The sequence below is a fragment of the Stegostoma tigrinum genome, chromosome 16 (genome assembly GCF_030684315.1).
Source record: "Stegostoma tigrinum isolate sSteTig4 chromosome 16, sSteTig4.hap1, whole genome shotgun sequence".
NCBI lineage: Eukaryota > Metazoa > Chordata > Chondrichthyes > Orectolobiformes > Stegostomatidae > Stegostoma > Stegostoma tigrinum.
The window spans coordinates 38,576,379-38,602,812 of NC_081369.1; the positions used below are offsets into that span (position 1 = coordinate 38,576,379).

At 41.0% G+C, this 26,434-nt stretch overlaps 1 protein-coding gene across 2 annotated transcripts in view; it reads right to left on the bottom strand.

The window, feature by feature from the left end:
• Positions 1-13,795: 13,795 nt before the first annotated feature.
• The window catches only part of spire2 (spire-type actin nucleation factor 2), an 89,886-nt gene continuing 77,247 nt past the window's right edge, over positions 13,796-26,434 (bottom strand). For both annotated transcript variants that reach the window (XM_048547094.2, XM_048547093.2), the window contains exons 14-16: positions 26,053-26,080; positions 20,418-20,518; positions 13,796-16,805 (exon numbers count right to left, since the gene is read on the bottom strand). In XM_048547094.2, coding sequence (XP_048403051.1) covers positions 16,601-16,805; positions 20,418-20,518; positions 26,053-26,080 — 334 coding nt within the window. In that variant the 3' untranslated portion in view covers positions 13,796-16,600. The remainder of the gene's footprint in view (positions 16,806-20,417; positions 20,519-26,052; positions 26,081-26,434) is intronic.

Genomic DNA, 26,434 nt, shown 5'->3' on the forward strand with positions numbered 1-26,434 from the left:
GGAGGTAGGGAGGGGATAGGTCAGTCCAGGGAAGACGGACAGGTCAAGGAGGTGGGATGAGGTTAGTAGGTAGCTGGGGGTGCGGCTGGGGGTGGGAAGAAGGGATGGGTGAGAGGAAGAACCGGTTAGGGAGGCAGAGACAGGTTGGACTGGTTTTGGGATGCAGTGGGTGGGGGGGAAGAGCTGGGCTGGTTGTGTGGTGCAGTGGGGGGAGGGGATGAACTGGGCTGGTTTAGGGATGCAGTGGGGGAAGGGGAGATTTTGAAACTGGTGAAGTCCACATTGATACCATATGGCTGCAGGGTTCCCAGGCGGAATATGAGTTGCTGTTCCTGCAACCTTCGGGTGGCATCATTGTGGCAGTGCAGGAGGCCCATGATGGACATGTCATCAAGAGAATGGGAGGGGGAGTGGAAATGGTTTGCGACTGGGAGGTGCAGTTGTGTGTTGCGAACTGAGCGGAGGTGTTCTGCAAAGCGGTCCCCAAGCCTCCGCTTGGTTTCCCCAATGTAGAGAAAGCCGCACCGGGTACAGTGGATGCAGTATACCACATTGGCAGATGTGCAGGTGAACCTCTGCTTAATGTGGAATGTCATCTTGGGGCCTGGGATGGGGGTGAGGGAGGAGGTGTGGGGACAAGTGTAACCAAAACCAGTCCAACCTGTCTCTGCCTCCCTAACCGGTTCTTCCTCTCACCCATCCCTTCTTCCCACCCCCAGCCGCACCCCCAGCTACCTACTAACCTCATCCCACCTCCTTGACCTGTCCGTCTTCCCTGGACTGACCTATCCCCTCCCTACCTCCCCACCTACACCCTCTCCACCTATCTTCTTTGCTCTCCATCTTCGGTCCGCCTCCCCCTCTCTCCCTATTTATTCCAGTTCCCTCCCCCCATCCCCCTCTCTGATGAAGGGTCTAGGCCCGAAACGTCAGCTTTTGTGCTCCTGAGATGCTGCTTGGCCTGCTGTGTTCATCCAGCCTCACATTTTATTATCTTGGAATCTCCAGCATCTGCAGTTCCCATTATCTCTTTGTTATTTCTGTAGTTCTACTCAGTTTTCTTTCTGTTCTGTTTTGAGAAATGCTGTACCACTGCTGAGTAAGCCAAGATTAAGACATTACGATTCTGCAAACACCTAAACAATGAACTAACGAAGTCTGACATTTGTTTAATACACGCGTGCATGTAGCTGACTAGGCCAGCATTTCGTCGCCCATCCCCCATTTGCCTTTAAGAAGGTGGTGGTGAGCTGTTTTCTTGAATTGCAGCAATTCATGTTCTGTAGATAGACATTTTGGACGTTTGTTTTGAATCAACCTAAAAGGGGATTCAAGCGACAGTCGAAGGAGTAGATTGTTAGGGTATTGTGGATGGAGGTTGACACGCACAAACATTTTTCTAAAGAAATGTAACTGCATTGATTTATTTTATTTTCTGAATAATGTAACAGTCCAGTTTTGATGATCAGAAGGTCAGTTGTTTTTAAAATGCTGACCAGTAACAATTAAAAGGGAATAATAAGGCTGCTGGTATGTTCCACAATGTAGTTTACACCATCGGTTGTGTTTCTACGAATAAAGGGTCACAGTGTTCTGCACATCTTCTCAAATGAGGGACACCTGAAATGTTAAGGGACTTAATCCTGTGCTATCATTATTGAGCAATCTATGAAAGTGCTCATTCAGTTATTGCAGCTAGCTGTATCTAGTATAAATATTCTGTTTAATACAGGTGCGAAATTGACTGCCAAACAGCTTCTTTGTGTTGTAATACTCTACAACTCTTAATCCCGGTCCTATTCTGAAAGTGAAAGTTTGAAAGAATATCGTTCCACATACTGAAGGAGGTAATATAATCCATACATGTGTGCTGAAAGGGATGCTAGAACTGACTCTCAGTTGGGTGTACCTTGCATGGGTTCCTGGCTTTTGATAAAAATTCTTGTGGATTTTTCTGTTTAAACATTTGGAAATTTAATGTAATACCCAGGTAAAAGTCAAAGCGGGTAAAATTCTCAACCTCTTTGCTGTCTAATCAATGTACAACCATATCAACTACACGCTCTAGAACTCTACTTCAACTTTTTGCTCCATCCATCTTCCAAAGCTTCTGCAATAAAATGCAAGGTGTGTGACTTATCTGTTTTTAATATTTATTTTAGAGTTTGAATTTTTAATGAGCAGCTTATGGATTTGGTCTGTGCCCCTGAACAGGTTTAATGATTAACTTGTAAATATTTCTGCAGCCATGGTGATTTCTTTTCAGAATAACGGTATCTGTGTGTGTGTGTGTGTGTGTGTGTGTGTGTGTGTGTGTGAGAGAGAGAGAGAGAGAGAGAGAGAGACACAGACACTTCCTGGACAGTAATGTGATTTTGTTTTAATTCAGTGTGCTTTACCAGTGAGTTGTGTGCACAGTCATGCATTAGGCTTTAGTTGGAAGAATTTGGAATTTTTTTCTTTTAATTGGCTTAGGGAAAATACTCATAGCTTGAAGAAAGCCCTTTTTGTTTTCAGTTTTGCAGTAGTCTTGGCTGAAGTTGATGTGTAAGATAATTATTTATTAAGAAAGTGGATAGTTTAGGACTTTTAAGAAATAAATTGCCTCAATTAAGGAATTTAGTTTGAAAGTTCCAGACCAGAAGTGTCTGCTTAAAATCTGAAAGTTAAAAAAGTCAAAGCCTCATCCTGTGTGTCAACTTGTAAATCCTTCCAATATACATCCTTGCCGACCTAGAATTTCTGCCACTCTTGACAATGTGGTGGAAAGAAATTAGAGTCTCTATCATCACTACTCATAGCTCTAGCCTACAACGCACAGGTAAAAACATATGTTGCCACAGCGACACAGGTTCCTTCAGTGGCTAGTTGCTAGATAACTGTTGTAAATCAGATTGCTGTCAACTAGGCTTGATCTACATTGTGTGTGGATGGAATTGGAGTCTGTTTTCTTGCCCAACCCACGATTGGAGGTTAAAATGCTGTGGGTTGGGTATGACTTTGGGTAATGAACTGAAGAAAAAGAACAGCAACTTTATTCTTTTTTTGCTCATTCTTCCGTATTGATAAAGACTGCAGAAGCTGTATATCAGAAACAAAAACAGAACTTGCTGGAAAAGCTCAGCGAGTCTAGCAGCATCTGTGAAGAAAAGTCAGAGTTAACGTTTCGGGTATGGTTGTGTGTACCATGTGGTTTCCAGGGGAGGTGGAAAGGGGATGACCAGTAGAAAGGAAAAAAAAAGGCTCAGCGCGCTCTGACTGTACCGTAGGATCTGGTAATGATCCTCTCCTGTGTTGCCTTCAACCTGAGAAATAGTAATAGTTGTGTTATTAATACATTGCTGTTTTCTCTGCCATGTTGGGGTTTGGTGTTGAAATAAGAGGGGAGTTCTGTTTCCACATTGGAGGATATGGTTGTTTAGCAGGAAATGGTCATAGAATTTAGAGTTTAATAAATTCTGTTCTACGACAGTTGTACTACTACTATTTTTGGTGGTGGTAATAAAAATTGCAACACTAAAAAAAACACCAAAGATATATAGTTTGTGCAACATGACACACCAGACCTTGTCATTATGTAGTCTGCCATTAACAGCTATTCACTCTCCTAGCCAGACTGGTATCCACTCCTTTGTCTGTCCAACTGTTCTCTCTCTTTGAGCTCTATCCCCACTTTTCATTTACTCCTTAGCCCCTTACCCTCCACCTTTTCTTCTGCAGATAAGCCAGCATTTTCCTAGCTACCAACAGTTCTCAGGAAAGGTCACGAGACCCAAAATGTTAACTGATTTCGCCTCACAGATGCTGCCAGACCTGCTGAGCTTTTCCAGCAACTTCTGTTTTTGCTGCATATTCTCAAAGTTGTTTAGGCCTTGGATAGTTTTTGAAGAAAGATCTGGACCATTCCTGGTAGACTGTTATCTGTTATTTTGAAGCTGAAAATACCTTTAAAAATGTATCAAATACACAGACTGCAATGAATTAATAGCTCAACTATTATTATTTCTCAGGGTGGAGGCGACAAAGGAGATGATCATGCTAGATCCTAATAAATTATAACTATGGTACAGTCCGAGTGCTGAGCCTTTCTTTCTTTCTACCAGTCATCCTCTTTCTACCTCCCCCCAAAACCACATGGTACACACCACTCTCCTGTCTTAAATACCAGTCTCACATTAAAGCCATCTCTTTTCAATCTATTTCTAATCAACACAGGGCAGTTTGGATAAAGGAAAAGAAAAGGATTGAAAGAAAAATTTGTATGACCGCCGCCTATGCAATACTGGATTTACAGATTTTTATTGCCAGAATTTAGGTTTTAATCTAATGGTAGAGAAGCTATAACTCTTAGTGTCGTGTTTAAGACTTAAAAGAGGTAAGTGGTTTATGTATGTGGAAATGAAATGGGCTGTATATTAAAAATATGATGAGACAAATGCTGCTGTAAAAGATGATGAGCCAGACAAATGAAGGAACAGATTTTTATGGGAAAAACCAAATTACAATCACAAATCTGTGAACCCCAGTGGGCTACATACTCCAGGTTTTAAAAAGCTGAGAGATTTTCTCATTAGGCCTCCTTTAGTCACCCTGATTGGCATCTATTCATGTTGGTGATACATGGAAATATAAAAATGAAGCAATTATGTTTGGAGAAATACATTAACAATTTTATAATTGTTGCTTATCATGGTCATGTAGCCTTCACTATTACTTTCTTCCTCTATGGAAGCCATTAAAATGTATAACATCAAAACTTAGGCTATCAAGTGGCAAGTGACATTTGCAGCACACAAATGCCAGGCTATGACAGTCACCAATAATAGACATACAGCGTTAAAGGAAAGATTCTTGGCAGTGTGGAGAAACAGAGGGATCTTGGGATTCATGTCCACAATTCCCTGAAAGCTGCTATCCAGGTGGATAGAGTTGTTAAGAAGGCCTATTGTGTGTTAGCTTTCATTAATAGAGGGTATGAGTTCAAGAGCTGTGAAGTTACGCTCCAGCTATACAAAAGCCTGGTTTAGCCACATCTGGAGTATTGTGTCCAGTTCTGGTTGCCTCATTACAGGAAAAATGTGGAAGTGTTGGAAAAGGTGCAGAGGAGATTTACCAGGATGTTGCCTGGAATGGAGGGAAGGTCTTACGAGGAAAAGTTGAGTAAACTAGGGCTTTTCTCTTTAGAACGACAAAGGATGAGAGGTGACTTGATAGAGGTGTATAAAATGATCAGAAGTATACATAGAGTTGACAGCCAGAGACTTTTTGCTAGGGTGGAGGTAGCTATTACAAGGGGGCATAATTTTAAAGTGAGTGGAGGTAGATATAGGGGAGACATCAGAGGTAGGTTCTTTACTCGGAGTGGTCGGGGCATGGAATGCATTGCCGGAGCAGGTAGTGGAGTCAGCCTCATTAGGGACATTTAAGTGGCTATTAGACAGGCACATAGATACTGGTAGAAAAGGTAGGAGTGGAGGTTAGATAGACCTTAGGATTAGGATAAAAAGTTTGGCACAACATCGTGGGCCGAAGGGCCTGTAATGTGCTGTACTGTTCTATTTTCCAAGTTCTAAGATGCACTGCAGAATTTCACCAAAGATTCTCAGACAGCACCTTCCAAACCCACGACCACTTCCATCTGGAAGGACAAGGGCATCAGACATATGGGAGCACCACCATCTCCAAGTTCCCTTCTCAAGTCAGTCACCATCCTGACTTGGAAATATATCACCATTCCTCCACTGTTGCTGGGTCAACATCCTGGAATTCCCTCCCTAATATCATTGTGGGTCAACCCACAGCAGGAGGAATGCAGCAGTTCTAGAAGGTGGGTCACCAATCACCTTCTCAACGGCAACCAGGGATGGGCAAGAAATGCTGGCCAGCCAGTGATGCCCACATCTCACAAATGAATAAAAAAAAAGTGTTAAAACAGGCCGGTTGAAATTGTGTGTACTTTCAGAGCCATAGAACAGTCAGCAACTGTAAAAAGGTAACAATGAAGAATCAGAACAGTAGTTTGCAATTTGAACTACTGGGTAAGTCAGAAAGGCTGTGAGCCTTTCACTAACTTGTGCTATGGAAGTGAAAGACAATGAAAATTATAATTTCCTTCAGTCTGAGTGGCAAAACGTTGAGGTTCATACTTGACTAAGTAGGAAATCTGAGCAAAGAAAAACAGCAATTCTATTTCACACAGAGGGTGGTGAGTGTATGGAATGAGCTGCCAGAGGAAGTGGAGGAGGCTGGTACAATTCCAACATTTAAAAGGCATCTGGATGGGGACTTGAACAGAAAGGGGTGAGGGAGGGGGATGGGCCAAATGCCACTAAGTGGGATTTGATCAATTTAGGAAATCTGGTTGGCTTTATGGGTTCGTCCAAAGGGTCTGTTTCTGTGCTGTACATCTCCATGACTCTAGCAGTGCAGGGAAAAGAGTGAAACAAGCTGTGTTGCATTCTGGGCCAGATTAAGGGACAGAAAAAGCAGACTGGAGAAATTTTGACATTCTTGATGACAGTCTGAACTCTTAAGAAATATTTGCAGATGTGCCAGTAAAAAGATCAAGTCCAGAGAAAAGGATGTAAGTATTGTAGAAGACACCACTCAAAAGAAAACAGGAAGATAGCACTGTAATTGCAAGAAGCTGAACCACTTTGTACACAATTGTTTACCTGGAAAGAAATAAAACAAATTTATAAAGATGGCTGCTGGAGAGATAACATGATGATTCTGACAAATCATTATATCACAACCACAGGTCAGCATTGTAAAGTCGAAGTGTGATAAATGGTTTATGACTGTTGGAATAACGAGTGCAGGAGATCACTCAGTGAATGTGAATTTTCAGATAGACGTTTATGGTTTGTGCAACAACATGTGTTTCTCAGACCTGTGCAAAGTAACTCAGAATGGAATGGTACTCATTTCAAGAGGTCAAATGAAACTGAGAGTCAAACACAATTGGAAGATCAAAAGATTTGCAGTTCTAAATAGTGGACATAAAGTAAAATCCACTTAGAAGCAAGTCTAAAGCTGAGTCTGGTAACCCTACATGTGCCACAAGAGATTTGTAAGGTTTGCAAGCCACTAAATCATTGATTGTTGAACAGATCCTAGAAAATTAAAAATACATTTTTTTTAAACAGGTCTTGAAAGTATTCCTGGTGAATATCGTCTTGAAGTGGACATGAGTATTAGACAAATTCTATATCTGTCAAGAGTTCCAACTACCTACAAGTACAGCCTGAAAAGACAGAGGAACCCCAAGTCCCACCAACCCATGAAATTCCAGTCAATGGAAAGGAGCTAGGAGGCGATTTAAAAAACATGGGAGGGTGAAGAAGCAGTCATAACATGACAACAGAAAAAAAAATGCATGACAGCAGAAAAACATGTAATTGAAAATGTTTGAAGTCGAGCACGTATGTCATGTATTGGTAGTGAAAGGATTTCAGCTTGATCCTAACAAGGTGAGGGCTGCAGCAGACACGCAGCAAACATCAGAAATGAAAACAGTACAATGATTGGTTGGGATTTGTGAACTAGCAGAGTTCCCATCTCATGTATTATCAGAGTGCACAAACTCACTGCTTAGGATGTGCAGCTTTCACTTGAATAAAAGAAGTGAGCAACATCACGTTGACATGCTCGGGAAGTCATCAGAACAGCAAAGACACTGGATCTGAAAACAAGTGACCAACACTGCCTGGAGAAAGAACATTGCCACAGGACTAAGCAGATACCAGACAAACGCTAATACTAACTCTCACATTCCTTAAAAGATCAAAATGCTTTAGAAAATATGGGTGAAAGGCAATATACAGATACTGAAAAATAAGTGAGACTGACCAGAAATGATAGATTTTTTTGACAAATTTTCCGTTGTTCTCTAATGGATATAGTGTAACTTGTAATTGTAGATAATAGTGCTAGCATTTTATTTTAATATGGAGAGGGTGATGGTTGGAGAAGTGCATTCGTGCATTGTAAAATTGTGACTTGCCATTGTCATGTGACCTCTGCTCCAACTAGCTTTCATGTTGGAAGTAATGGACATTAAACACATTAAATAAAACTAATTAAGATGGTGAGTGAAAAATGTCTTTTGATATTTTGATTCCCTCTAAGCCAGAATCTAAACGCAAATTATGAATATGTGCACATTATGAGAAAACAGACTAGAATTTCAGCAAGTAATAAGTCAAAAATAAATGGCAGTCTGCAAAAGCTGAAAGCTAAAATGTCTATATGTTCTCTTTCATTTAAGTAAGAGTTAGTCTGCACAAAATTGATGCAAAGGCTTGAAAGTTGCAAGGAATAATGAAGACCTTATTTTATTAAATAGCTGTTAAGAGCAATTCAGCATTATTTGCGAACAGATGAGAAGCATGTCTGCAGGATAGATGGGGTGAAAAATTAAAAGACATATTTTAAAAAGGAAGCTAACCAAGAAAGGGTTGATACAAATCAGTGGTGCCCACCCTAAAAATGCAATGAGACAGCAGAAAATCAGGGAACATTAAAATAAAGTACTCTGAAGGAAAAAAAACACTTGTGACTTCTAAGAGGCAGACTTGGCACAAAAGAAAGAAATGATAGTTTCAGACAAGTATCTGATGTGTAGTTGACAAAGTTGAGAGTCATGCTGCTGCTTGTGCAGCACATTGAGGCCAGCCAGAGTATTTAGAAATTTTTAGTTTGAGAAATGAAATAAAATCCAGAAAGTGCTCAATCTGAAGAAAGAACCAAAAGAGAGTTTGGAGATACAAAGTACTTGTCTATTAACCAAATATGGTAAAATGGGAGGAAAATAGATTTATATCTGTGATCGGTGCATTATATCTCTGGAGGCCATTTGTTTTCCAATACAAGTAAGATTCTTTTGACTTCCAATGACCTTACTTTAGTAAATTTGCTGTAGTGAAACAATGAATGAACCTCTCGGCAAATATGCAGTATGACCACATTGAACATAAAGAGCTGCACTTCGACTGCTTGTTTGTATACAAAGCAGATAACATAAGCAAATAGGAAACACTATGTTTATTCTACTATCAAGTATACCTGGATTATTTCAGATAAATAAACCCATATTAAACAAAGCATGAGGTGAGGGCAAGAGGGAGAAAAGATTTAGGGGAGAAAAGAACAGGAGGAGAGAGCTGATAATAGGAACTGTCGATGCTGGAGAATCTGAGATAACAAGATGTAGAGCTGGATGAACACAGCAGGCCCGAAATGTCAGCTTTCCTGCTCCTCTGATGCTGCTTGGCCTGCTGTGTTCATCCAGCTCTACACCTTGTTATCTAGGAAGAGACAGCTTTATGCTTCATAAGAATTATGATATTACATGTTCTGGTGACAACTATTAGCTGTAAACAGGTATTTGTATTTGATACAAATTTCTTTCCAGGTAAACACCTGTGTACAAAGTGGTTCAGCTTCTTGCAATTACAGTGCTATCTTCCTGTTTTCTTTTGAGTGGTGTCTTCTACAATACTTACATCCTTTTCTCTGGACTTGATCTTTTTACTGGCACATCTGCAAATATTTCTTAAGAGTTCAGACTATCAAGGCTGTCAAAATAAATCTGCTACAAGCCAATTCTGCTTATATGCTAATAAAAACCTCTTTTGTCACAAATGACTTGGAGGAAGCAAGTGTAGTGTAACCAAATTTTCAGACCACACAAAGGTAGGTGGGAAAACAAGCTGTAGAGAGATATAGACAGTTTACACAGAGATATTGATGAGTTAAGTAAGTGTGGAGATGGAGTACACAATGTGGGACAACATGAAGCTGCTAATTTTAGAAAAGAGGAAAGAAAGAGCGCAGGATAACACAGTGTGGAGCTGGATGAACACAGCAGGCCAAGCAGCATCTCAGGAGCACAAAAGCTGACGTTTCGGGCCTAGACCCTTCATCAGAGAGGGGGATGGGGAGAGGGTTCTGGAATAAATAGGGAGCGAGGGGGAGGCGGACCGAACATGGAGAGAAAAGAAGATAGGTGGAGAGGAGAGTATAGGAGGGGAGGTAGGGAGGGGATAGGTCAGTCCCGGGAAGACGGACAGGTCAAGGAGGTGGGATGAGGTTAGTAGGTAGGAGATGGAGGTGCAGCTTGGGGTGGGAGGAAGGGATGGGTGACAGGAAGAACAGGTTAGGGAGGCAGAGACAGGCTGGGCTGGTTTTGGGATGCGGTGGGGGAAGGGGAGATTTTGAAGCTGGTGAGATCCACATTGATACCATTGGGCTGCAGGGTCCCCAAGCGGAATAGGAGTTGCTGTTCCTGCAACCTTCGGGTGGCATCATTGTGGCACCCCAGGGAGGCCCATGATGGACATGTCATCTAAAGAATGGGAGGGGGAGTGGAAATGGTTTGTGACTGGCAGGTGCAGTTGTTTATTGCGAACCGAGTGGAGGTGTTCTGCAAAGCGGTCCCCAAGCCTCCGCTTGGTTTCCCCAATGTAGAGGAAGCCACACTGGGTACAATGGATGCAGTATACCACATTGGTAGATGTGCAGGTGAACCTCTGCTTAATATGGAAAGTCATCTTGGGGCCTGGGATGGGGGTGAGGGAGGAGGTGTGGGGGCAAGTGTAGCACTTCCTGCGGTTGCAGGGGAAAGTGCTGGGTGTGGTAGGGTTGGAGGGGAGTGTGGAGCGAACAAGGGAGTCATGGAGAGAGTGGTCTCTCCGGAAGGCAGACAAAGGTGGGGATGGAAAAATGTGTTGGGTGGTGGGGTCGGATTGTAGATGGCGGAAGTGTCAGAGGATGATGCGTTGTTTCCAGAGGTTGGTGGGGTGGTATGCGAGGACGAGGGGGATCTTCTTAGGGCAGTTATTGCGGGGGCGGGGTGTGAGGGATGTGTTGCAGGAAATGCAGGAGACGCGGTCAAGGGTGTTCTCGAGCACTGTGGGGGGCGGCGGAGGTTGCGGTCCTTGAATACCGTGGGCATCTGCTTCCAGGATGAGGCATTCCACTCCCGTGGAGTGGAATGCCTCATCCTGGAAGCAGATGTGGCAGAGCCGAAGGAATTGGGAATAGGGGCTGGAATTTTTGCAGGAGGGTGGGTGGGAGGAGGTATATTCTAGGTAGCTGTGGGACGAGTCGGTGGGCTTGAAATGGACATCAGTTTCTAGCTGGTTACCTGACATGGAGACAGAGGTCCAGGAAAGTGAGCGATGTGTTGGAGATGGCCCAGGTGAATTTGAGTTTGGGGTGGAAGGTGTTGGTGAAGTGGACGAACTGTTTGAGCTCCTCTTGGGAGCAAGAGGCGGCACCGATACAGTCAATGTAACGGAGGAAGAGGTGGGGTTTGGGGTATCAACGTGGACTTCACAAGCTTTAAAATCTCCACCTCCCCCACTGCATCCCAAAACCAGCCCAGCTCGTCCCCGCCTCCCTAACCTGTTCTTCCTCTCACCCATCCCTTCCTCCCACCTCAAGCCGCACTTCCATTTCCTACCTACTAACTTCATCCTGCCTCCTTGACCTGTCCGTCCTCCCTGGGCTGACCTATCCCCTCCCTACGTATTTACTTTTTTTCTCCATCTTCGGTCCGCCCTCCCCTCTCTGATGAAGGGTCTAGGCCCGAAACGTCAGCTTTTGTGCTCCCGAGATGCTGCTTGGCCTGCTGTGTTCATCCAGCTTCACACTTTGTTATCTTGGATTCTCCAGCATCTGCAGTTCCTATTATCTCCAATAACAAAAAGAGTGCAGCATTATTTAAATGGAAGAAAAGTGCACAGAGCTGTCACAAAGGGGTTCCTTGACAGCAAACACGGAAAGTTGGCACGCAAATGCAGCAGGCTATTAGGAAGGCTGATTCTGGTAGTTTAACGGCGGAACAATAATTTCTTACCCACTTCAAAAGTGTTGCTATCAATGTCCCCTCTTAAGCTGTATGGTTGCTCCAAAGATTCACTGTGCGATGCATTCACTTCTCCAGCTGCTGCGAGGCAAAAGCATCAGCAGTCCACAGCAGCTGGAAAAAAAAAATCAAAGGAAAATTGATTCGGCTCGTCTAATTTTCATCTTTGCATCACTTGGTTTTCATGTTTGTTCACTGACATCCACGACTGCCTTTCCAATTCTTATTAGCAGTGCTCCGTTCAAAAAACAAAACACAAAATACTGTAGATGGTGGAAATTTAAAATAGCAACAGAGAAAGCTGGAAGTGCACAGCAGCTAAGGCAGTATCTAAGTAGAGAGAAAGGGGAGTAAATTGGTGTAATCTTCCCAGGCACTGAAAAGTGAGCATTAGCTAGCAATCTGAAAGTCGTTAGAGATTAGCAGTGAGGAGCTACTCACCCTGAAGAGTGAAAAAAAAATCTTATATTCCAAGTGTTGTGGAGATTCTCACTAGTTAGCAGCAAGTAGTCTTACAATGTATGAACATCTCATTATTACTTAATCTCACCTGATTTATATGCAATTTCATTCTTACACCCATTGTGACATTTTCTGATATGAAAGTCAGAAGTTAGCTGGTGACTCCTGCTCACCACTTGCTACCCCAGGCCTCCATCTTGGACACTAGTTACTAACATCCCAGGGCACATTCCATGGGCAGCAATCACATGCACTGCCTCACCCACACATTGGCATCAGACAACTTCACTGCACCCTCATGGTACATCTCTGGCCCATTTACATTTGCAGTTCTATGCGTCATTGCTGCACCTTCGAGCACACTGACACCTTTCATTAGAATGCTTCTGCCAGGACACAGTATGCAGTGACAGGTACCCATCTCATGGGTTCAAATCTGGCACATCTCAGGACTGCTTGCTTGCTCTCAAGTCCAACTCACTCTCTGCCTACTTTGACAACCACAACATCAGTGCCTGTTTACAATGAGTGCTTAAAACTTCACAGACTTCTGTCTTGCTTAATTTTTAAGCACAGGCACAAGCCAGACAGCTTGTTGTTTGCCAGCATTAATCCAACAAGGGATGGACATATTGACATAACACTGCCATACAGCAATCTCACAATAAGTTCAAGTGCCAACAGCCTTGTTGCAAACACAATGCATGTGCTTCAATTAAATGATTGCAACCTGCTAACTGACACAAATCAAGCTATGGTAAATTTATAAATGAGATCTACTTTTAGATAAGAACTCCTGCTCCAATGAGAAAGCCTACACTATGATTAAGATCAATTCTGTTGATAAAAGTAATGATGTTACGGGGACAAGACCCAATCGTATTGAATAGTAAAAACTTGTTCACTAAATTTCAAAGAGCCACTGGTGGGAAATTCTCATGGTGATATAATTAATCACTGGCATTTCATAATCAATAGCATTTCCAAGCAGAGTAGAATAACCTCGCTCCATCGGAGGCTCCACTGAGGATGTTACCTAGCATGGTGACAAAACGTCTGAATGAGAACAAGCCAGCTCGGCGAGCAAGTCAACAACCTCACCCACAACCCGAGCTACGGATTTTTGCCAAAAAAAAAACGTAAAAGCATTTATCACTAACATTCAAACTCCTGTTCCTACTTATAGTTTGGAAGAACAATACGTAATGTTTGTAATGTTTCAGCACTCATTAATAATCTTCAAATCCAAAAGCGATTTTTGCAGAAATATTTACATCTGCATCATTTTTAAAAGCATTAGCATTCTTATAATTTCTATCGTTCCATAGCATGTATGTTACTAAAACAAATGTGACTCATTAAGTTTCCAAATATTCACTGACAACTTTACCAACTGATGACCAGAAGTGGCTGAAACAGTTTGCTCAGTTTTATTTAATTCAGCAGTGAATTGAACTGATATTTACAAGAAAAATACATACATATCAAATACATTTACATTCCATGTTGGACAACAGGCTCTACATAAAACGTTAAATTATTTATATAATATTATTTTCCACATGCTGTTTGACTGATATCCAGTCATTATACACACACAACACACATCCCATCATTCTAGGGAAGGTGCATTGATAATTAGTCATATTCATTACTTATACTGAAAATTTTTCACACTGAAACACAACTTCTGTTCTTCATAGTTTCTTTGGTGAGATACAATTTTTCATTGTGGTGTAATGTCTTAACCAGAAGCTAATAGCTTGGCCCTTTAACATACCTGCATGATTTCTCTGATAACTAAAGTATTGCTTGAAATCGACATTTGGATGGAGAAACTGCACATACTGACATGCCTGTTGACTTAGTTAGAAACTGTTTTACTAGCAGATATGACAGGTCTTCAAGTCTAACTTAAGAGTTCCATTTATAACAGTACATTCCTGTAGGTCTCATCTTGTGGAGACATATCCTTAAAAAGCTAATATGTTTTGTTCAGTTGATATTGCACTCCTGGTGGCCATTCTTTGGCATGCATCACATCCAAGTGGGTAACAATAATTTTGTTAATGTCTGCAGGTCAGGAAAACCTTCAAACTTATTAAATGCTAAATCATGCACTCGTCTTACAGGTCACCTTTGTTAAAACATTAAGCATGCGATAGCTAATAAGAAATGTTATGCCAAAGTAGGATCAACAACTAGATCTATATGTTTACATATTCAACAATAAAATTTAGCAGGTGTGTTAAGATGTTTTTGAACAGATTTAGTAACAATCAAAAGGCACTCTTAAAATTTCTGAATTTATTGTCAGACCTCTGAAAAGCTCAACTCTCAGCATCAGGCAACTTTATAAGCTGTTAAAACAGGCAGTGTCCCACATTTATTGAAACTTGTTTTCTCATTTCTTAATCATTTAGTTTCAAATAAATGAAAGCTGCAGCCTATTGACTATGTGGTCCCATATTTTCAATGAAAACATGAAGTCTTGAGAAGGGAAGCAATTCCAGATTTGTGTAGCAACAGCTACATTTAGAGCTTTAAATGTTTAATTTTTCCCCAGTGTTGGAGTTTCCATTCATTAGTTGTTTAGTTAGATGTTTACAGGTTGTGCGTATCCTGGTAGAACACTGCAAACATGATAGACTCATCACTGCTTTCCATGATGTAATGTTGGTTGAATGCAATAGCCACAAAAGAATGACCATAAAGGGGATCAGCAAAGCAGAATGTAAAGACAAACAAACAAATCCCAAAAACTTGAATAATGTGACTTTGCTACTGTGATTTTTTGAATTAGACAATTTTGGTCAAAGCACCCAGGAACTTTACTTCTATGGTATTAACTGAACTTCAGTTTGTTTAAAATTTTGTAACTCTTGAACTATTTCTAGTTTGTTTTCTATTTCTAACATTATCAATGTTCGTGTCCATTCCACATTAATGTGAAGTTCATCAATACAAAAGATCCAATGTACTGATAAAATATTCAAGGCAGTAATGACACCATTTCTATGGTTACTACATCATGTCAGCACCTCATTGTAAAAACCCATAACATCAAATTTTACTGATTTATACTTATCCAAATAATCTGTCGATGGATGAGATTATTATTAATATGAGAAGATAAAATATTATTAGAATGTTCCATTCTCCCATGAACATGTCCATTAATAAAGAAAAAGTGCAGCAAAATGTCTATTAACAACAAGCATTTCAGCAGGCAGGCAATTAACTGCAAAGTTAAATTTCTTCTGTTGTTCTATACAGCTATTAGCTAGTGGTAAATTAAGTAACAAGAATAAATATAACATCTTATTCTGAATTCAGAATGGCCTTGCTTGATCTCTCTCCAGGTATGATGAGAGAAAAGCTATTTGGTTTACACAATGTTCACAGAGATATAACTCAGCTAGGAATAAGAATTCACCTTAGGCAACACTAACTCTTGATACTTTTTACGTTGTTACAATTTATGAAAAACTCTGACAATACACAAATATTGATCTCCAAATATAACAGATAATGATAAACAAATATCCTCATATTAATTGAGGATTACAAGAAAGCTCTCTTCAAGTAAAACATGGTTGAATTTATAGTACATAAAATGGGATAGGAGGCTAGTTTTGGATGTATACCATGGACAGAACCCTAAAACTTGCATCGGTATTTGCCCTATTGAAGTAGAAAATGTAGTAGAATCAGAATATCAGCAGCAGGCTCAGGAGCAAGGAAGCACAGCAAAACTAGTTGGAAGCACAGAAAAACTAGTTGGAAGCCTAAGTGAGATCACATCAAACGAAAAAAAATAAATTAATGAAATCATTCAGAATAAAAAAGAAAAAATAAATTTTCAATGTATTTTACCTTGACGAAGCCTTTTGTTCCTATCAAGGTAGCCAAATTTCTCTGAAAAATCTGTAGGTTTCACCCTGACCATTAGAGCTAGTTGCCATCAGTTTAGAAAGTCCAAGCTTCCTCAGCCCATGAACTAACTTGGAGCATCATTATTTTGCCATGTTTGTGCCACAGCTGAAATACATTAGCATTTTGACAAGAAAATGTCCATCCTTATGTTGTAACTTCCACAAGACCCATTGTCACAACTGCTAGAGATCAGAGGTCATGAGCACTTCTTTGAAGCATCGCATAATTCCTTAAAGAACAATAACACCAGCACGTGCAACATGACTGTCAACAGCTTTGGTGGACATCATGTGACGTTCATAATACAATTAGTTCTCACTCTTATTTTCTTCAGGATCTTGTTGAGTGCACATACATAGATTGGACTTTCCTCCTAGGGGTATTATTCAGAAGGTCCACACTTTTACGACTTGAGTTGATGACGTCAGCAACAAATTTTGCACACTCAGCACAAATATCTTTGAAGCTACAGCCATTTGTGTAAAGGTGTGGAAATTCCTTTTCCACTGACCGATTACTGAGACTCTTCAGAGATCTGCAACGATACAATCAAAAACAAGGTTTGAAATCAAGTGGTGAGGAGTTGGACAGTCCCAGACAAAAGTGCTTACTTAAACAAGGGTCTTGATAATCAAAAAGGCCAAATGAATTTCATTCGTCAAAATGCCAGTCTTTTACACTTTCTGTAAAACGCGCCAGGCCTAACTTTCAGCATCAAGTTGTGTTTTAGTAACAGCTTGAACTTTAAATTATAAACTTTCCACATAATTACAACAGCAATAATGATCAAAGGTAAGAATAGTATCTGGAAACTTGGATATCAAGGTATTCATTTCAACAATAAGTGATACCCCTGCCCCCACCATTCAAGTGAAAGCAAACATTGCTAAAGTCTGACCGGGGAGGGCATCTTCCATAGCTTCCTGCAAAATCTTTACTTCGTCCTCTTCACAAATGTTAGGGCCAAGAGAATATTTTAGAGCTATTCGATCATTTCTCAAGTTTGATTAAATAACTTAAAAAGATTTTCCACACTTTTGAAAACAGATTGATCTGAATTTAATGCATCTTTTTCCTTAAGTAATGGTAAAATAGATTAGGGGATTTAAGTTAACAAAATAGTTAATATTTGCCAAAAAAATTTGTTTCACATGTTCTATGTTGCAAAAACATTCTGCTTAAAGAAAATGCATTACAGAACACTGAATGCACCATTCCCGTGGATCACGTTTTACAGAGTTATTTCATGGCATTCGTCCTATTTTCACTTTTCTCAATGTTCTACCCAAATATTCATTAACAAGGCTGCAGGAACAATATATTACACATACTTTACAAACTAGAATCTAAAATAATTAAAATTCCACATCCTGAAGTGCCTGCATCTCTAAAATAATTAGTAATTAACTGTGGCTCGGGATGCAATAATAAATGTAACAATTGCAGTATAACCTCAGACAGGCATCATCAATATGAATAGCATGAAATGTACTAAATTTGATTGATATTCTATGCCAGATTGACAAGTAAAATAATCTATTGTGCAGCATAATGCCAAGAGTGAACAGTTCTCCACCCTTATGGTTGGGCCAGCCCCTGGTGAGGGTTGGCACAATATGCCTACTCATTGGCATAAATATGGCAGAGATTTTTAGCTGCGATAATAGAATTATCTTACCTGATGCAGCATTAAAGTGACATCACAAAGTTAACACAATGGTAGCTTTGAGAAGGAGACAAATTGCAGGTAACGGGGTCTATTTTGAACAAACTGTGCTGTACAAACCACAGCTGCAGACATTTGGAAACAGACAGCCCGGAGTTTGTAATTTAGCAGGAATTAGAGGAAAAATATCATACCACAATAATAAAGACTTTTAAAGTGATTGTATGATTCAGTCAAGAATCATAGAATCCCTACAATCAGAAGCAGGCCATTCAACCCATTGAGTCTACATGGGCCCTCTGAAGAGCATCCGACCCATACCCATCTCCCAACCCTATCCCTAATACCCTGCATTTCATGGTTAATCCACCTAACATACATAATCCTATACACTATGGGCAATTTAGCACGGCCAATCCATCTAACCGGCATGTCTTTGGGTTGTGGGAGGAAACCAGAGCACCCACAGGAAACCCACGTAGACACAGGGAGAACATGCAAACTCCACACAGATCTGAGGCTGGAGTAGAACCCGGGTCTGTGGTGCTGTTAGGCAGCAGCGCTAACCAATGAGCCACCATACAGCTCATTTTTCAATCGAGTATTTAAAAGTTAAGAAATGCAATCGACACTTAACATTAAAAAAATTGGCTGAATTTATTTAAGCAAAGAATTAGATATTGGAGAGGAGTCTCCATTCCTTCAGTGAGGGGGACTGAATGACAAATGGGGAAAACAGATGACCTCTAAAGGGCACCGGCTTGACTTTGAGAATATAAACAATGACAGCTTCACAACCTAAATAAGTGAGCATAAATAAAACGATGCAGACAGCTCAAATGTATTTGTACACCCAAGCTTTAAGGGAGGAAGGACAGAGAACAGTTATAACGTAAAGGGTATTTTGTAAAAGGTCAGAAGTCACACGACACCATGTTATAGTCCTACAGGTTTATTTGAAATCACAAGCTTTTGCAGCACTGCCCCTTTGTCAGGTGGCTTCAGATAAACTTGTTGGACTATAACTTGGTGATGTGTGACTTCCAACCCTGTTCACCCCATTCCAACACTGGCCCGTCCTCATCATTCTTCGTAAAACCCTATGAGTTCACTCAAGTTATTACGAACATTATAGCATTAGTAGGAATTAGCATCTTTTTGTATCTCCTGGGATTAGGACAGTAGGAAATATAAAATCAGTAACAGAATTGGATAAGGTTAGCAATGAATACAATAAATAATGGAATTCACACAGTTCTTAGAGATAAGCAAGTCTGGGAAATGTCTGAAAAAGTGAATAACTGTTGACACTGGAATGTAAATTAATGCGATTCATTGTAAGATCTCAAGGCCTGATGACAACAATGTCTTGTAAACATCATGAGATCATTGGAGAACCTAGGGCCGTCTTCGTAGGGATGTCCATCATTGATCATGTGTTTATGGGATTAGATGAATAGATTAGGGGGACATGATTAACAATGGCAATGTTGCATGTAATTATTTTATCACAAAATGTATAAAAATGCTGTATTTGATTGGGAGGGCCAACGTTTTCAGTGAACACTCTTCCAGAAACCCCTGTCATGCTGTATGGTAAAAGAACTCAGATTAAAGATAGAGTATACTGCTGAACACAGAATGCAAGACTCCTCTTTGACGTGGCTCCCCAACACTCTAACTCAGCGCTGAGTTCAAATCGTACATCTTATCTGTCACCAAGACTGCCTACTTCCATTTACACAGCATAACAAGGGGACGCGAGCAGGATGTCTTGTGCAACTATACAGGGCCTCGGTGAAACCACACCTGGAATACTGCGTGCAATTCTTAGCTCCCTGTCTGAGGAAGGACGTTCATGCTTTAAGATGGAGTACAGCGAATGTTGACCCAGGCTGATTCCTATATGGCAAGACTGATGCATGAGGGAGGTTGAACGGTTAGGATTATATTGGCATGAACTTATAAGAATTAAGAAGGATCTCAGAAACCGGTAAAATTCTAACAAGACTGATCGGGGTAGATGCAGGAAGGATGTTTTCAAAAGGTGGGGGGAGTCCAAAACCAGTGGTCACAGTCTAAGGATATGGGGTAAACCATTTAGGACTGAGATATGGAGAAATTTCTTCATACAAAGAGTGGGGAGCCTGTGGAACATGCTACCACAGAAAGCAATCAGAACCAAAACAATGCATGATTTCAAGGAGGAGTTGGATATAGCGCTTGGAGGTCAAATGGATTGAAGGACATGGGGGAAAATGGGGAACAGGCTATGGATTTGGACAATCATAATGACCGATAGAGCAGGCTGAAAGGGCTGAATACCCCTCTCCTGCTCCATTTCTATCATCTATCTTAGTGTTGGCAAATATGATAAGCAAATTAATTCCACTGTGCTAGCAGTTGTATACTTCTTTATAATTGGCTAGAATGGAGTTTAATCTAAAAGCTTCAACAACTGCAGGAAGTCCAGATACTTACTGAGATTGGAAATATCCTTGGTCGTGAGCAGTTCCATGAATATTCTCAAAACCCACAGTGTAAACTGGGATATGAGCAAATTTCTTGGAGGGAATCTTGATCTGTAGAAAATATGGTTACTTTTTAACAGTTCTATTATAGACATTTCATTGTTTCCATTGATGTCTTATATACTTATCATTTTGGACAATGATGGAAATAAGACAAGAATGAAGAAAAAAAAAACATTCCGCTAAGATACCGGTTCTTCACACCAGCATGACCAAATGCAAAAATCAAGAGCTTAGGTTCAGTCTAATGTCACAGGTTAGGAATAAATCTATCTACACCAGCAGCTGCACAAGTGTACACAGGGAATGATAGGATTTTTCATATTATAACAAGTAAACAGTTTGTGTATGCATACTGCAGAAGGACTGGCTCGAATTTAAGTCTGATTATAGGAAGGTCCCACTAAAAGAATATCAGCCACATTATTAGGTGTAGAGCTGGATTAAAACAGCAGGCCAAGCAGCAGAGGAGCAGGAAAGCTGATGTTTTGGGACTAGACCCTTCTTCAGAAATAGGGCAGTGGGGGTGTGGAAAATAGGATTCTGAAAAAAATAGGGAGAGTTCGGGAGGTGGATTGAAGATGGATAAAGGAGAAGATAGGTGGCGAGGAGACAGACGGGTCAAAAGAGCCTCTTCAATTTATAAATGTAAATTGCTTTTTAATAAAGAACATTATAAAAAGTCTAATTTTAAAATATAACAACTAAACAAGCTTTATTTACATTTACTGCAGCCCATAACTAATTAATCTTCCTCTGCAGTAACTGTATTTGAAAAATATTGTTCAAAAAAAAAAATCAAACTTAGTCTTTCTAATGGTAAATACTTGATTGCAAATCAGTACACTATTCCCATCCCCCCACCCCCCCCAAAAAAGCACACTATTCATAAGCGTCAATAATTCCCACTTTGAGCAAGGTAGGAATCTGAACATCCTCCTGCAACTGCAAATTCAGGAAGGATGCATGTCCTTGAGCAGGAGGGGAATTTACCTGGATACATACAGCTGCAAACACATTAAAATACATCTGCACAAGCAACAGACAGCAGCTTCAAAGATTCTGAGGAAAGATCACCAGACCTGAAACGTTAACTCTGTTTTCTCCTTCACAGATGTCGCCAGACCTGCTGAGCTTTACCAGCAACTTTGTTTTTGTTCAAAGATTTGATTACGTTACATTCCGTGGTTCTAAACCAGCCTGAACGAATGGCATTTTAGAGATGTGTTAAATCAAATCATGCCCTGTCCAGATTTCTTTGAAATTGCTTGCAGGCTCTATATGAATGCTCAGGGCTGCCTAATGCCTTGATCTCCCCACACTCAGGAGGCAACAAAACATGAATACATGACTTACTTCCTAAAAATCAGGTCTAATATTAAGGGAAACAGAGGTTGCTACAGATGGTACAATAACATATTGCCAAGGTTCTGCACTGTAGTGATCAGGTAATCAACTAGTGCCTGGGTCAGGACAGATACCACTTACACTATTCACTCTCTTTCCCATTAGTTTAAGGTCATCTTATTACATATAAAGATTGCGGGGTTGAAAACAAAAGTGTTACAATTCTTCATTTAACCACAGGATGTGAGTATCATTTATTGCTCATTCTCAATCGTCCTTAAGAAATTGGTGATGAGGGACTTCGCTCAACTGCTGCAGTCTGGGGATGAAGCTACTTCCATTGTGTTGCTAGGAAGGGAGTTCTAGCTTTTATACCTCAGTGACAGTTATATTAATGGAATTCTAGTTCCAAGGTAGGTAGTGCGAGACATGGAGGGAAACTTGTAGGTGATGACGATCCCATGCATCTGCTGACCTTCTCCTTCTGGGTGGTAAAGGTCAAGTTTTTGGAAGGTGGGGGTCATAAAAAGCCTTGAGGAGTTGCAGCTTGTGTAGGTGGGACACCCTGTAAGCAGCATTGTGTCAGTGCTAGAAGGTGTGAATGTTGAAGGCCGTGGATGGGGTGTCAACCTAGCAGGTTCTGAATAGTACTGCATTTCAAGTATTGTTCGTGTTATGCTCACCCAGGAAAATTAAGCATATTCCATCACACACCTGACTTGTGCTTTGGAGATGGTGGACAGGCAAAGAAAAACACTGGGTGCGTTACTTGATCCAGACTTCAATCATCTGGCCTTTTTCTTTATTCATTCTTGGCACGTGAGCATTGCTAGCTGGGTCAGTATTTATTCCCCATCACTAGTAGCCCTCAAGAAAGTGGTGCTTTGGAGCCGCTGAAGCCCAATTACTATAGGTACACCTGCAGTTCCATTAGGGAGGGAAGGCCAGGATTTTGACCTAGCAGCACTGAAAGAACAGCAATAGCTTTCCAAATCAGGATGGTGAGTTGGAGGGGAACTTGCAGGTGGTGGTGTTTCATGTATTTGCTATCCGGGTCCTTCTAGATAGGAACAGTGACGGGTTTGGAAGGAGAACTGGTGAATTTCAACAGTGTGTCTCATAGATGGTGTACACTGCTGCTATTGTTGGAGCTGCACCCACACAGGCAAGTGGGCAACATGCCATCACACACCTGACCTGTAGATGGCGGACAGGCCTTGAGGAATCTGGAAGTGAATTACTTGTTGCAAAATTCCTAACCTCTAGCCTGCTCGGGTGGCTGTGGGTATCTATATGGCTAATCCGATTCAGCTCCTGGTCAATGGTAACCCTCAGAATGTTGTTGTGGGGAAATTCAGTGATAATAATGCCATTGTATATCAAAGGGATAATGATTAGATTCTCTTATTGGAGATGGTCATTACCTGGAAATGTGAGGAACGTGTTATTTGCCACTTTTCAGCCCAAGGCTGGCTATTGCCAAGACCTTGCTAAGGAGTCGTGAATGGTGCTGACAATTGTGCAGCAATCACCCTCATTTCTGACCTTATGATGAAGGGAAGGTCATTAATGAAGCTGCTGAGGATGGTTGGGACTAGGACAGTACCCTGAGGAACTCCTGCAGAGAGGTCCTGGAGGTGAAGTGCTTGACCTTCAAAAAACAGAACCATCTTCCTTTCCGACAGGAATGACTTTAAGTACATTAGATATATTCAAAAGGGTGCAAGACACGGCCTTACGGCTAGAAGGAAGGGGGGGGGGGGCGGGAAATGGGGAAAGAGGGTGGGAGTGGGAAACTGAATGGTGGTACAGGCTTGAAGGACTAAAATGACCTACTCCTGCACCTATTTTCTATGTTTACCAGAGAGCTTTCCCATTGACTCCATTTTTGCTAGGGCTCCTTGATGCCACATTTGTTCAAGTGCACCCTTGATGTCAAGGCCTGTCACTCACACATTACCTCTGGAATTCAGCTCGCTTGGCCATATTTGAACCAAAGATGCAGTGAGGTCAGGAACTGAGTGGTCCTGACAGAGACCAAATTGGGAATCAGTGAGCAATTATTTCATTATTTAACTGATGATGGGTTCAGACTGATGGGACAATAATCGGCTGGGTTGGATTTGTCCTGCTCTGTTGTATGCAACATCCCTGGGCAATTTTCCACATTGCTGGGTAGACACCAGTTTATAGCTATACTGGAACTGTTTGGCTAGGGGAATCAGCAAGTTCTGGAGCACCTGTCTGCAATACCATTCCTGGAATGTCATCAGGACTCAGACTTTGAAGTATCCAGTGTCTCCAACCACTTTTTTTATATAACATGAAGTGAATCAGATTAGCTTAGACTGGCACCTGTGACGTTGGGGACTTCAAGGGGAGAGCGAGATGGTCATTCACTTGGAGTTTCTGCCCGAAGACTGTTAGAGTGATTCACCACTATCTTTTGTACCAGAGAGTGCTATGTTGGCCATTATTGAGGACAGGGATATTTGTAGAGCCTCCGCCTTCAGTGAGTTGTTTAATTTTCTCCACCATTCATGGCTGGATGTGACAGGACTGCAGAGCTTACATTTGATCCATTGTTTATGGGATCACTTAGCTCTGTCCGTCACTTGCTGCTAATACTATTTGGTGTGCAAAAGAGACCTGCTTTGTAGCTTCACTTTGTTGACACCTCATTTTTCCATATTCCTGGTGTTCTTCCTGGCACGTCCTCCTGCACTTTTCATTTAATCAGAACTGATCCCCAGGTCTGATGGTAAATGGTAGAGTGGGGGGGCAGTATACAATAATCAGCATTAGGCTTTCTTTCTGAAGTTTGACCTGATGCTATGGGACGCAGAATTAATATTGGAGATTCCCAAAGTAACTTCCTCCCAACTGTGTTTCACTATGCTAACTCATCTGCTGGTGGGACAGGATTCACCCAGGTATGTTGATTGCTGTTTCTGGGACTTTTTCCTGGAAAGGATGATTCTTGACAGTATGGCAATGTCAGGGTGCTGCTTAATTGGGCTGTGGGACAGCTCTCCAAATTTTGGCACTTTCCCTCAAATATTAGCAAGCCAGGCATTGCAGGGTAGAGGGGGCTGTGCTTGATGTTGCCATTTTCAATTCCTTATGCCAGAGCAGAGGGTATGTCTGGTTTAAATCCCTTTTGTGCAGTTGACACAACTGAGTGGCTTGCGTAGCCAGTTTAGGACTGTGTGGTGGTCACCCCTACTAATACTGTTATGGATGGATGTACCTACAATAGGGAGATTGGGGAGGGTGAGGTCAAGTCTTCTGTTCCCTTTTGTTGGCTCCTTCACTACCACTGCACATCCACTCTGGCAGCTATGTCCTACCACGTCACCCTTGCTGACAGTTCCTTGTGCAGAGGGACTTAGTCCTTTCAATTCAATAGGGTGGAGTACTGATTCATCAGGCAAAGGGATGTGGCATATGATAATTAGCAGGAGGTTTCCTTACCCATCTTCAGTGCAATGCTGTGATACTTCATAGGATCCACAGTCAACGTTGAGGAGTTCCAGGACAGTTCCTTTCTGACTATATCCTATAGTGCCCCTGGTGGGACAGGATGTTAGTTATTCTGTCTGGGACATTGTAAGGTATTATTTTGGGTGTATGGCTATTATCAGACTGATATTTGATTGGTGTGTGGAGCAACTCTTCCAACTTTGTCAAAAGCCTCGAGATTTTAGGAAAGAGAGAGAGAGAGTTTTGTGGGGTCAGAGTGGGGCTTGCTGTTGTTGTTTCTGAAGCCTATACCAATGCCAACTGATCCATCTGGTTACAGTTCTTTCTTTAGGCTTTGTAGGGCTTGATACAATTTAGTGAACTGCATTTCAAGACAGCAGTTAAGATCAACCCCACTGCATCACATGAAAAAGTCAGATCAGGAAAGGACAGCAGATCTCCTTCCCTAAAAAAGGACATTAGTGAATCAGGTGGATTTTTACGACAAATTAACAACGATTTCTTTTTACCTCCAGATTTATTAATTCCATTCAAATTTTTTTTTAAAAAACCAAAAAGTGCCTTGGTGGGATTAGAATATGTTCCAGGTGTAACAGTATCATGTCATAATGTCAATGTGTTACCACCTCCCCTGTTTGAACCTGAAGAAATTAATGAGAAAAGAAAGTGTGGATCGAGATTACATGGATCAGATTTTTGTGGTTAAAAAAGGGTTAATGGGATGCTTTAACAGTAACTTCCACAACAGCTCTTACCTTCAAATTGCAAGAACCACAGACTGATCTAGAAAGAAAAAAAAGTGCCCTTTTAAGATCACATGAAAGCTTAACAGCTAACTAACATCATTTTGATTTGAGCTATTTTTTTTAAAACAAAGTCAAATTTTCTAATGTCAGAGATCAACTTATACATATGCTTATGTTTAAACTAAAAGATGACATTTTTTACATTGCAGTCATGCGACAAGTTCAAACATTTGATCTTTCAAAATGTGTTTAAAAATAAATGCACTCTAAACATGCATAAATATCTTCATATTAAATAAACTAGTCAAATTTCAAAATAATTTGCATTTATGTAACAATTGTAAGAGAATTTCTAGTATGCTAGAAATGGCCAAATCCAGAATTTTATTCT